This window comes from Heteronotia binoei, chromosome 18 (assembly GCF_032191835.1).
Source record: "Heteronotia binoei isolate CCM8104 ecotype False Entrance Well chromosome 18, APGP_CSIRO_Hbin_v1, whole genome shotgun sequence".
Lineage (NCBI taxonomy): Eukaryota > Metazoa > Chordata > Lepidosauria > Squamata > Gekkonidae > Heteronotia > Heteronotia binoei.
Genome location: NC_083240.1, coordinates 36,465,394 through 36,477,820, shown reverse-complemented (window position 1 = coordinate 36,477,820; position 12,427 = coordinate 36,465,394). Strand labels below are relative to the sequence as shown.

Genomic DNA, 12,427 nt, shown 5'->3' with positions numbered 1-12,427 from the left:
AGCGTGAAAGGATAATTATGTTAAAAGTTGGCAAATGATGCTGTGCAACTAGAATCAGAGAGCTGTTCCTTTATTATCTCCCTTGTCCCATGTCTTGTTAGCTTTCCTTTGTTGCCTGGCCCACAAAAAAGCATCCTCACTTCCTCAACATGGATCTTTTTAAAGGAGTTAAAGCTTTCTTTCTTCTCCCCTTCCCTGCAATTCATGCTTTTTAAGAGGAGAAGACGACGATGAAAACTGCAGATTTATACCCCACCCATCTCTCTGAATCAGAGACTTAGAGCAGCTTATAATCTCCCATTTCTTCTCCCCCCACAACAGACAGCCTGCAAGGTGGGTGGGGCTGAGAGGGCTCTCACAGCGGCTGCCCTATCAAGAACAACTCCTGCGATAGCTATGGCTAACCCAAGGCCATTCCAACAGCTGTAAGAGGAGGAGTGGGGAATCAAACCTGGTTCTCACCTCTATGCAGTGTTTCCAGTTTTCAACCTCCTCTGTACCAGCCCACTGTGGGTACAAAATCAGCAGCACAGACTTCAATATCTTGTGCACCAGGGTGGATGGGTATTCGTAGCTCTTTATTTCATCAAAGGAATGCTTTGGGTCAAGATTCCAGATGCAGTTTTGCAAGTCTTGCAGCATGAACCGGTAGAAGAGGACTCCCCCACGCCTCCAGTCCCCAACATACTCTGCCTCTAGAATCACAAATGAGAGTGCATTTTCAGAAGCGTTTATTTCGGCTCCAGAGCTCCTTTTCAAGAAACAGTAACTTTCACAAAGCTAAAGAAGATGCTTTGCTCCAAAACAGCTTTGATAGCAGCCCTAAAATGAGCAAGGTCACAACGATTTCCTTGTTAACCCTGGAAGAAAGTCATATGGCAGAAAGTCATATGGATTTTCTGAGAATAATTAAGACAGCCTGATTACCAGGGGAAATCATGCATGACATGAAACCATGTTATTTTCAATTTGGCTGGTAGTACATATGCAAGAAGAAAACCTTGTCATGTTTGCAGGCTGTTAAAACGACTTGTTGGAATAATGAAAACCTCTCAAAGCATTTCCCCCATTTTATGGACTTCAAATTGCTCTACATTTCCTGGGTACGCTATTTAAACAGCGCTGTTTGTTAAGACTTTCTGTGAGAGTAAACTTAAGCCTGTCTACTCAGCATCCTACTCAGATCTATTCAGTGGAGCTTTCTCCAGGAAAGCATTCTTAGGGTTTTGCCAAGCTTGATTCATAGGGATTTGTGTCTTTGTCCCCATTAGGTCTCATTAAAAAAAAACAGGACTCTGAATAGGTCTAGGCAGATTTAGAGTGCATTCTCATCTGTAAGTATCCACAGCATGGCTGTACACATCTGAGACTGGAGGCAGGGCTTCCCAAGCAGGACTAATATTTTCTGGTAACCTCAGTTTGTAACACTCATTGTTGGACTCACCAGCAAATTAGATATGCAACCAGCAATTTTTATTCAAGATTCTTAATTCGGAGTTTTAAATAGTAGTGACTAGTCTCTGTCGTCTTCCCCCCCACCCTTCCTTTAAGTATGTTTGGGAGACCAACATAGACCACCCACACCGGAATAATTATTCTGCTACCCAAAATGCGCAATACCCAAGACGTAGTATGACTCCAGATTGCCCATGTCCTCTTTCAGTATCTCACAAGTGGCAGCTTGCACCATCTTCAGCATCTTCTGCAGGTCCTTATGCTCACAGGCTGGCAGCTTTGGGCGCTGTCCGAGGTTGACGTCCAACGCCACCATAGCATAGCCTGCTGGATCCCTCAGTGGAACTGCGATGTGGTGATCTTCATACACACACGTCGTCACCATCCCTGAACAGTCTATGCACTTGAACAGGTAATCACTAAAACAAAAGAGAGGGATCATAACCAATGCACTTCCTTCTATTTTGTCTGCTCTCGGACTGTTTTGTTATACGCGGTGCTATCTCCCATTTGCAGTTGATTTTTTAAGCTGTGAGAATGCAAGTACCCAGTGGGATTTTTTTTTTAAATGAAGCCCCTAACTTACCCCAAGCTAGTTTCAAAACATTTCTCAAATGGAGAAACACCACCCCAAAGCCAGCCGAGCTGTGTAAAACTAGTAGATAACTCACTGAAAATGTCCAGACAGTGTGCAACTGCAAAAAAAACCCCAATGCTATGCTGGGAATTATTAGGAAGGGAATTGAAAACAAATCAGCCAGTATCATAATGCCCTGGTGTAAATTGATGATGCGGCCTGATTTGGAGTACTGTGTACAATTCTGGTCACCGCACCTGAAAAAAGTTATTATAGCATTGGAAAAAGTCTAAAGAAGGTCAACTAGGATTATTAAAGGGTTGGAACACTTTCCCTATGAAAAAGGTTAAAACGCTTGGGGCTCCTTAGCTTGGAGAAATGTCGACTGAGGGGTGACGTGGTAGAGGTTTACAAGATTATGCATGGGATGGAGAAAATAGAGAAAGAAGTACTTTTCTCCCTTTCTCAGGATACAAGAACTCATGGGTACTCACTGAAATTGCTGAGCAGTTGGGTTAGAACAGATAAAAAGAAGTACTTCACCCAAAGGGTGATTAACACATGGAATTCCCTGCCACAGGAGGTGGTGGCAGGCAGCTACAAGCATAGCTAGCTTCAAGAGGGGATTGGATAAACATGGAGCAGAGGTCCATCAGTGGCTATTAGCTCCAGCGTATTGTTGGAACTCTCTGGGGCAGTGATGCTCTGCATTCTTGTTGCTTGGGGGAGGCAACAGTGGGAGGGCTTATAATGTCCTGGTCCCACTGATAGACCTGATTCCACTTGGGTTTTTTGGCCACTGTGTGACACAGAGTGTTGGACTGGATGGGCCATTGGCCTGATCCAACATGGCTTCTCTTATGTTCTTATGTTAGTAGCAAGGCCTTTGCCCTGCATCTTGCTGCCTAGAAAGATCTGCAGATGCCACTCTTTGAGATCCTAGGCTGGTAGTGCCAACTGCAGACATGAGGTTGTGGAACAAGAACTCTTTTTTTTCTGTAGAATTTAACAAAAAAGCAGAGGACTCTGAAGGAAAGTTGCATGGGAGAGATAAACCTGCAGATGTTTGGGAATGGGAAAGACATTTTGATAAATACTCAATAAGAAAGAGGGAGAATAAAAGAACGTGGTTGCCAGAATGCCTTCAGAAGTTGCTTGCTTCACAGGAGCTCTCCCAGTCAGAGCAATTATGCAGCAGCTTCCTGCAAGGACTACAACTTAGGTGCACTACAACTAGGAAATACAGGTCCTTTTGTAGATTCACTTAGATTTTGGCAGAGGACTTTATTACCTTTTATGGCTATCCAGACCAAATGGCCAAGCCACACCATGTGATCAGTCTGCATACTTAATCAACAAACTGCTTGTATTTCAGCCCACAATACCTGATCCCCTCGTCTGATGAAGTGTGCTTAGAGAGCACACGAAAGCTTACGTTCTGAATAAAACTTGGTTGGTCTTAAAGGTGCAACTTGACTCCTGCTTTGTTTCCTACAAGGACTGTAACACTCAGTAGTGTGTGGCCATTTTCCCATTCATTTGAGACAAATGGGTTTAGCACAGGGGCTAGCAGATAGTGTGGTTGTAACGGCTGAAGTACTGGTCTAGGACAGGGGTGGCCAAACTGGCTCAGGAGCCACATGTGGCTCTTTCACACATATTGTGTGGCTCATGATGCCCCCACTGCCCTGTTGGCCAGCTTGGAGAAGGCATTTGTCTCTTTAAATCATTCTGCTTTCTTTCCACTTCTCCTTCCTTCCTTCCTTCCTTCCTTCCTTCCTTCCTTCCTTCCTTCCTTCCAGTGGTATTTACAATCAGACTCTGCCCAAATCCAAATCATCCTAAATGGATTTTACCTTAGGTGGTACATCTGAAGTGCCAGCCCCACTAATGTAGCTCTCCGACTCACCTGAAGAGGGTGTCGTTTCTGCTGAGCACTGGTGCTGGATGGGGAAAGATCTCCATTTGCCCCTCCTGGTTGGAAGTCATTATCTTGCGCAAGGTGTAATCCTCCATCTGGAAAAGAGAAGATAATTTGCTAAATGGCCTCTCAGGGGAGGGGGAGAAGAAATTAGGACTTAACAGGGATATTGTTTTCTTTTCTGACTACATATGTTAAATTCATTCAGTCCTTACATCTGTATTCTTGCCAAGAAGGGCTATACATCCTTTGTATTTTAGTGTAGTTCTTATTTGGAATAATAAATTATAATAGTGATTGTAATGCAATGAATTAGAATGGTATAGGGGATGCATAACATGGCACTGCAAATCACCTCACCTCAAATAAAAAAGATGCTATTAGTTACCTAATATGGTGCCAGTTTGGTGTAGTGGTTCAGTGTGCAGACTCTTACCTGGGAGAACCGAGTTTGATTCCCCACTCCTCCACTTGCACCTGCTGGGATGGCCTCGGGTCAGCCATAGCTCTTGTAGGAGTTGTCCTTGAAAGGGCAGCTGCTGTAAGAGCTCTCTCAGCCCCACCCACCTCACAGGGTGTCTGTTGTGGGGGAGAGGAAGGTAAAGGAGATTGTGACCACTCTGAGACTCTGAGTTTAGGGTGGGATATAAATCCAATACCATCATCATCTTCTTTCTCTTCTTCTTCCTCCTCTTCCTTACTTGAGGGGAGGAGGATGGAGTGTGACAGCAGGGTCTCAGGTGATTGCTCTTAGCACTCCACAATTAAGAAGGATGCATTTACACATCTATTGCCAATTTTGACATATTTATTTGCCTCATTGTCCCCCACCCCCTCCCCGGAATTAAATTTAAACAATGATGACCTTGTAAACTTAAGCTTGTTATTCCTACTTGCATCCATCAAAACATTTCATTATATCACGTTAATTTGCTGTTCAACTTCTGCCTTATATGCATGGACGATAAAATTCATTTCACTTTGTCTGAGGAAGTGCGCATGAGCACGAAAGCTCAAGCCTAGATTAGAACTCGGTTGGCCTTAAAGGTGCCACGGGACTCCTACTTTGTTCTACTGCTTCAGACCAACACGGCTGCCCACCTGGATCTAACTTCACTGTACTGTGCAATCTGCCTTAAGTCTCAGTGGGAAAGGTGGGCTATAATAACATCAATAAGCGATAAATACATTTTAGGAAGAGAAATATAAACTTTTGGAGAAAAGAGGAAGGTCAGAAGGGAGCAGGACCGGCTGTGGGGGACAGAGACTGCAGTTAGGTGTTGGGACTGAGGTCTGCAGCCACATCATTCTTGAATTTGGGAAGTCTCTGGAATAATAAGCTGTGCGCAGCAAAATTCAGTGGTGTTGCATTATGTTCCTGTTTAGGTGTTACTATGAATAAAACGACTGGTGCGTCGCAGGTGCCCTCATGCCAGGGATAAACAGCAGGAGAGGAAAGGAAGGGACTGTAAATTCCCTCTGACAGAAGTTAGGAGCATAATTCCTTCATGCAGCATCCTGTAAAGCACTTTGGTTAAAGCAGACCAAGATGGGTAGCCGTGTTAGTTTGCCTGCCGTGGCAGAAAAGAGCAAGAGTCCAGTAGCACCGTCAAGACTAACACAGTGACTCACGAAAGCTCATGCCTGCCACAAATTGTGTTAGTCATTAAGGTACTACTTGACTTGTGGTTGAGGTAGGAATGGTAAGCCTTCCAGCACTGAGAGCATTGTACTTTTGACCATTATGCAGGCAAGGAAATTTCAGTAGGTGCAGCTTGTCACAACAAGGTGTGATGGGCTAGAAAGGCACAACTAGTAAAGGTACGGCAGCTCTGATGCAAAAGGAAGCCCTTGGGATGGGATTGTTTGTTCCTTTAACCAAAGCCTCCCTTCCAGAGGAGTTTTGTAATTCACCAGTTCCCCCTGCTGACAGTTGAAGGAATAACTGTGCTTTTCAAATGAAGCCCCAAACTGCTCTTTGAAGAGGTATTTTCCACACCTCTTTTCTAGTCCTGCGTTTTTAAGGTTTTGGGAAGAGGTCATACATTTACTAGACAGGCCATGCGCCATTTTGTTTGTCACTGGGTGAGAGCTGAGTGGTGTCTCTGTGTTCTACTCAGACCCAAGTGAGAGATGGGCCTGGGTTTGTGTGTGTGGAGTATTAGTTGTGGTTACTTATCGGTGCCTTCACTGGTGGGAGAGATGTGCTTGGGGGTGAGAGATGCATAGTGTGTGGGGTAAGGCTGCCAGTCTCCCATTTCTCCTGTCACTCTGAGCCCTGCAGGAGAAAAGTAATTTTTTTTAAAAAGTTGCTGTTGGACCTGTGGCATAATGTCACTTCCAAGGAAAACATTGAAAGTCATGTCACCTCTCTAGGAATTGCCAAAAACTCTGGTAAAACTGAAGGCCACCCCCCCATGTCCCCAGCCCCCCTCCCCCTAGTCTCTTGCTGGTTGCCAGACATGGAATACGCAGATATATGTTGGTGGAAGATTAAGGGCAGAAAAGATTAGTGGCTTTGCCAGATGTGCCATTTGTTAGGAGGGCCGGATCAAACATAATTGAAACCTTATTGGGCTGAGCCACATGTATCATAAAATGTAATGCCAGGTAGTGGAGATATAAACTTTATAAAGGACACAGACAAACACAAAGTTAAAAAAAACTTAAAACATGCTTAAAACATTAGCACTCTTGCAATATTTTGTTTATTTAACAGTCTCTGATAATTGACAACTCTTGTTCTGAGGAGCCCCAGCCAATAGAAGGAAGAGAGGCTTGGCTCAGTAGCTCTGCTGTGTGATTGAAAGAGCCCCTTCCTCCCTAAAGGAGGCAACTCAGCCATTGGAGAAAATAGAGGCTTTGCTCCATAGCTCCTGTGCAATTGAGCAAGCCTGGCAAAGCAAGCTGTGATGCAGAAGCAAGCGAGAGAGAGAAGGAAGCAGATGACAGCCAGTTGCTTGCGGGCCTGATAGGAGCCCTCCGGGGGGCCTGATCTGGCACTTGGGCTGCATGTTTGACATCCCTTATCTTGCTAATAACAATATAAGTAGAGGTGCCTGTGACATGATTGGTAAAGCAGAGAAATAGGGTGAGAATTCCACTCTGCTAAGCTGTTTAAAGATAATTAGTTTCATCTAGGATGACCTGGGCTCTGCAGAACTGAGCCAAATCCTTCCGCATCCACAGATTTCACTAGGAGGCCTTGTGCAAGTTATCTTCCCTTCGCAGATATGCCCTGTTTGTAAAATAAAGATAACAACGGCATAACCAATGGGATTGTTTTAAGGTTAAATGGAACGTACATTATGAAGCAGTTTCTGCACTAAAGGTGCTGTGTGGCTAATTAGTAGCAATCACTGGGAAGTGCAACATCCAAGGATTTCCAGGGTATAAGCTTTTGAGGGCCAAGGTTACCTTTGTCAGCTATCTGACAAAAGAAACTTTGAATTCTTGAAAGCTTATAGCTCAAAAATCTTGTTGGGGCTACTGCACTCGAATCTTGCTCATCTATTGCTGACCAACACAGCTAACCTGTCTGAAAATAAATGGGGGTAAATAATCTCTTCTGAGGCATTTCTCAGATGCATTTCTTGAACTAGATTTTACCCAGTGTCTCGGTGGAAACTTCTGGCACCAGGCATGCAGAAAAAGTAGGACTTTAAAAAAAAAATTTGCCGAAAGGGAAAGAAGAGCAGGTTTTTTTACCCCACTTTTCTACCTTAAGGAGTCTCAAAGCAGCTTACAATTGCTTTCCCTTCCTCTCCCCACAACAGGCACCTTGTGAGGCAGGTGAGGCTGTGAGAGTTCTGAGGGAACTGTGACTGGACCGAGGTCATCCAGCAGGCTTCATGTGGAGGACAAGTGGGGACTCAAACCCAGTTCTCCAGATTAGAGTCTGCTGCTCTTAACCACTAAAATCACTCTGGCTTCTCACCCCCTCCTCCCTAAAAGCCCCAATGAGGACTGAGAATGCCCTAGGAGGCACAGAATTCTGACAGCTGCTGAGAGTTAAAGGAGAAAGGTAGGGGAAGAGTGTTTGCTGAAGCCCCTAGAAACATAGAGAATCATGAAAGGGAAGATTTGCAGGTGAGATTTCCAAAGTGCTCCCGCCTTCACATAATTTCTTGCAGTAGAGAAAAGTAAGAGTCCAGTAGCACCTTAAAGACTAACACAATTTGTGGTAGGGTATGAGCTTTTGTGAGTTACTGGTCACTTCTTCAGCTACAGATCCATGACTTCTTGCAGAGTCTCAGCTTGAACTAAATGGTGTCTCCTCAAAGGTTGTTCTTGACATTTCAGCTAGTATTTACCCTTTCTTTGCCAGGTTCCATGAAGTATGCAGTGATGGCACGGAGGCTGGGTGCTCTGGCGGACAGCCATTCCACGGCAGTGAGTATCATCTGCTTGATACTGTCCTGGGTGCGAACATGGTGGTAGGCTATGCTGAATGCCTTTGCTATCCCCTGGAGAAGAACATGCCTCTATGTTTATTTGGAAATAAAGATGAGCACAGTTTTACAGCGGGAAAGTTGTGGGGATGATTATAAAACTCCCAACACATCAAAAGCAGAGGATTTCTTTAAGCCAAGTGCTTAGGCCACTGCAAGCTGACCAATGTCCAGTTGCGAGGTCCCCGCCCAGACCTCATAGATGTCCCCTTTAAATGCCTTGCAGCTTTTCTGCTGCCCCTACCTGATAGAAACGGATTTCATGGGGCACAAAGATGGTTTGCTCATTACAGTCACGGAGGGTGTCCACCCCAAGAATGCCAAAGACTCTTCTTCGGACATCCTCAAGTGGGAGAACCAAGAAGGAGCCCTTCCTTTCCTTCTCAGGGCGATCATAGTTCCAGAAATGGATATTTCCATGCAGCTGAACTCTGGGGACGTGGATGGGCTTGTCATCTAATGCTGCTGCAAAGCTAAAAGGCAAAAAAAAGGAGAGGAGGAGAGACTTCTGTGAGAAAATGGCAGATGGCTGGCTCTAGCTCCTAACCATGCCATAATCCTCTCCCTGCGAGTGACCTGAAGGAGCAACCTTCTAAGCAAAATCAGTCACATCAGCAGGGCTTTTTTTGTAGCAGGAGCTCCTTTGCGTATTAGGCCACACACATCCTGGAGCTTACAGCAGGCCCTGTAAGAAGAGCCCTGTAAGCTCTTGGAGGATTGGCTACATCAGGAGGGTGTGGCCTAATATGCAAAGGAGTTCCTGTTACATAACAAAATTTACAGCATGTGCACTGGCCAACACTCAGCCCAGGGTGGAATGGCTGGAAATTACACACAGCTTTTTTTGGCTACATCAGGAGTGTGTGGCTTAATATGCAAAGTGCTCCTGCCTTCACATAATTTGGAGTTCCTGCTACAAAAAAGCGCTCTGCACAGCAGTAATAGTGTAGAGTATCGGACTCTACACACGCGCCGCGCGTCCTCGGGCGACCAGGCACAGCGCGGGGAAAGTCACGGCCAATCAATGTCAAGCGCGGGAAGTTTAACTGGCCAGGATTGGGCTGGCCAGCGGGGGGGTTGTTCCGGGGTGTTTGTATATATTGGCGGACCCGGCCGCGTGTTCCCCAGTTCCGTAATGTACTAGCGAATAAAGCCTGAAGTATTCACCACGTCTCGTCTCCCAGTACATTACACTGGCGACGAAGGTGGGATTGAGCTAGGTCCGGCCGCCCGAGGGGAACCAGACCTGGCCGGAGACGAGGAAGGCGGAGACCGCAGGATCGCACAGCCCGCCGCCGCCATGGCGAACCCAAGTGTAACGACGGGCCATCTTGCGGAATTCAACCCGGAGCACCCCGAGAGATGGGAGACCTACACAGAAAGGGTCGAATGCTACCTGCGTGCGAACCTGATCGAAGATGACGACAGGAAGAGAGACGTCCTGCTGAGTGTCTGTGGAGAAGAAACCTTCGAGATCGCACGGGGTCTCTCCGCTCCGGCGAAGCTGACTGAGAGGACCTACGGGGAGGTCGTGAGACTCCTCACGGGCCACTTTTCGCCCCAACCGTCCATCGTCGCCCGCCGATTCCTCTTCCACAAGAGGGACCAGAAGTCGGGGGAGACAGCGGCGGTCTACCTGGCGGCCCTTCGGCAGATCGCCGGGAACTGCAGTTTCGACAAGAGGGACGAAGCCCTGAGGGACCGTTTCGTCTGGGGCCTCCGAGACGAGCGACTGCAGCAGAAGCTCTTCGCAAAGGAGGAGCTCACCATACAACAAGCCTTCAACGAGGCGACGGCGTTCGAGAGGGCCACCAAGGCGTATGGCCAGCCGCGGGGAGAGGCAGTACACCAAGAAGAAATGGGACCAGAGGACCGAGCAGAGGAAGAAGCGTTCCAGCTCCGACGGCCACAGAGGACAGAAACTCGGGTCCCCGCGAGACAACGAGCGACGGAGAGGGCCCCCACCAACCCCAGCTCCAAGTGCGCCAGCTGCGGCGACCCCCACGAAAGGAGGGACTGCCCGTACCGAAACCTGGACTGCAGAAGCTGTGGGAAGATGGGCCACATCGCCCGGGCTTGCCGGGCCAAGAGCAGCCGTCGACCACCGTCAGCGCATCACGATTCCATGGACACCCACACGACGGCATCCACCAGCTTGCAGGTACTGAACTTGCCCCTCGCAGCCCCGGACAAGGTCAAAATGTCTGTCCGGATCGAGGGCGCCCCCTGCGTCATGGAAGTAGACTCGGGTTCCTCGATCTCCATAATTTCAGAGGAGACCCTTACGAGACTATGCCCCCGCTGCCGCCTCCAAACGAGGCCAGCGGATTTCGTACTGAGGGACTTCCAGAAAAACCCGGTTCACGTCGTGGGGTGGGCCCAGGTGCATGTGGAGAGGGGAAGCTTTAAGGGGCCCCTAGACATACTGGTGGTCAAGCGCCGACTGACCACCCTTCTGGGGTTAGCTTGGTTCCAACCACTGGGGATCAAGCTGGTAGGGGTGGAGCACGTGCAGGCCAGCAACTTCGAAGGGGTCTGCCAGGAGTTCCCCGAGGTTTTCGATGGGTCCCTGGGGAGCTACAAGGGGCCGCCCATCACCCTACCGATTGACCCCATGGTCCGGCCCATACGGCTCAAAGCGAGGCGCGTCCCGTTTGCCCTAAAGCCGAAAATTGAGGCAGAACTGGATCGCCTCACGGCCCAGGGCGTCTTGGAGCCTGTAACTTATGCGGCTTGGGAGACCCCCATTGTAACGCCAGTGAAACCGAACGGGGACGTAAGGATCTGCGCTGACTACAAGTGCACGATCAACAAAGCGCTCCAGGATAACCCGTATCCAGTCCCCGTAGTCAGCCATGTACTATCGACACTCGCAGGGGCACGGGTTTTTGGCAAGCTGGACTTAGCACAGGCATACCAGCAACTGCCAGTCGACGCTAAGACAGCAGAGGCGCAGACGATCGTGACCCACAGGGGGGCGTTTAGAGTTAAACGATTGCAGTTCGGGGTGAGCGTGGCTCCGGGAATTTTCCAAAGCATAATGGACTCCCTCCTTAAAGGAATTCCCGGAGTGCAACCCTTCTTCGATGATGTTTTAATCGCCGCCCCGAACGAAGAAGAGTTCAAAGGCCGCCTGCGAGAGGTCCTCCGGAGGTTCCAAGCGGCGGGGTTGAAAGTGAAGAAGGAAAAATGTCTGTTGGGGGTTCCGCGGGTGGAGTTCCTGGGATTCGCCGTGGACGCGGCTGGAATTCACCCGACTAAGGACAAGACTAGGGCCATTGTGCAGGCCCCCGCTCCCAAAAGCAAAGCGGAGCTACAAAGTTTTTTGGGTTTGCTGAATTTTTATCACTCGTTCCTGCCCCACAAGGCCGCCGTGGCGGAACCGTTACACCGTTTGCTTGATAAACAAGCCCCGTGGGTCTGGGGGAAGCGCCAAGCCGCGGCGTTCCAGGCAGTCAAGGACCTATTGGTCTCGAACGCGGTTTTGCACCACTATGATGAAACCCTGCCACTGATCCTGGCTTGCGACGCCTCCCCCTACGGGGTGGGAGCGGTCTTGGGGCACCAACTCCCGGACGGGAGGGAAGTGCCAGTAGCATACTATTCACGGACCCTATCCCCAGCGGAGCGGAACTACGCTCAAATCGATAAGGAGGCCCTGGCGATCGTGGCGGGGGTGCACAAGTTCAACGACTACCTCTACGGTAGGCGTTTCACCATCGCCACTGACCACAAGCCGCTCCTGGGCCTCCTAGCTTCAGACCGTCAGACCCCCCAAATCCTATCCCAGAGGGTCCTGAGGTGGAACCAGTTCCTGAACTCCTACACGTATGAACTGGTACACCGCCCGGGCAAAGCCATGGGACACGCCGATGCCCTCAGCCGCCTGCCGCTCCCCATAACAGAACCCGATCCCGCCCCCGCACACGGGGTAATGCTCATTGAATCTCTCCCTGAGCGCCCACTGCACGCGGCAGAGGTAGCCCGGGCGACAGGGAGGGACCGCATCCTGGCACGGGTCAG

The 12,427-nt window shown here is 48.8% G+C and overlaps 1 protein-coding gene across 1 annotated transcript in view; it reads right to left on the bottom strand.

Annotated features, from left to right (window-relative positions):
• The window catches only part of EFCAB5 (EF-hand calcium binding domain 5), a 60,204-nt gene that overhangs the window by 3,286 nt on the left and 44,491 nt on the right, over positions 1 to 12,427 (bottom strand). The window contains exons 14-18 of the mRNA XM_060258967.1: positions 8,649 to 8,877; positions 8,267 to 8,419; positions 3,942 to 4,048; positions 1,621 to 1,874; positions 463 to 695 (exon numbers count right to left, since the gene is read on the bottom strand). Of these exons, the coding sequence (XP_060114950.1) occupies positions 463 to 695; positions 1,621 to 1,874; positions 3,942 to 4,048; positions 8,267 to 8,419; positions 8,649 to 8,877 (976 nt within the window). The remainder of the gene's footprint in view (positions 1 to 462; positions 696 to 1,620; positions 1,875 to 3,941; positions 4,049 to 8,266; positions 8,420 to 8,648; positions 8,878 to 12,427) is intronic.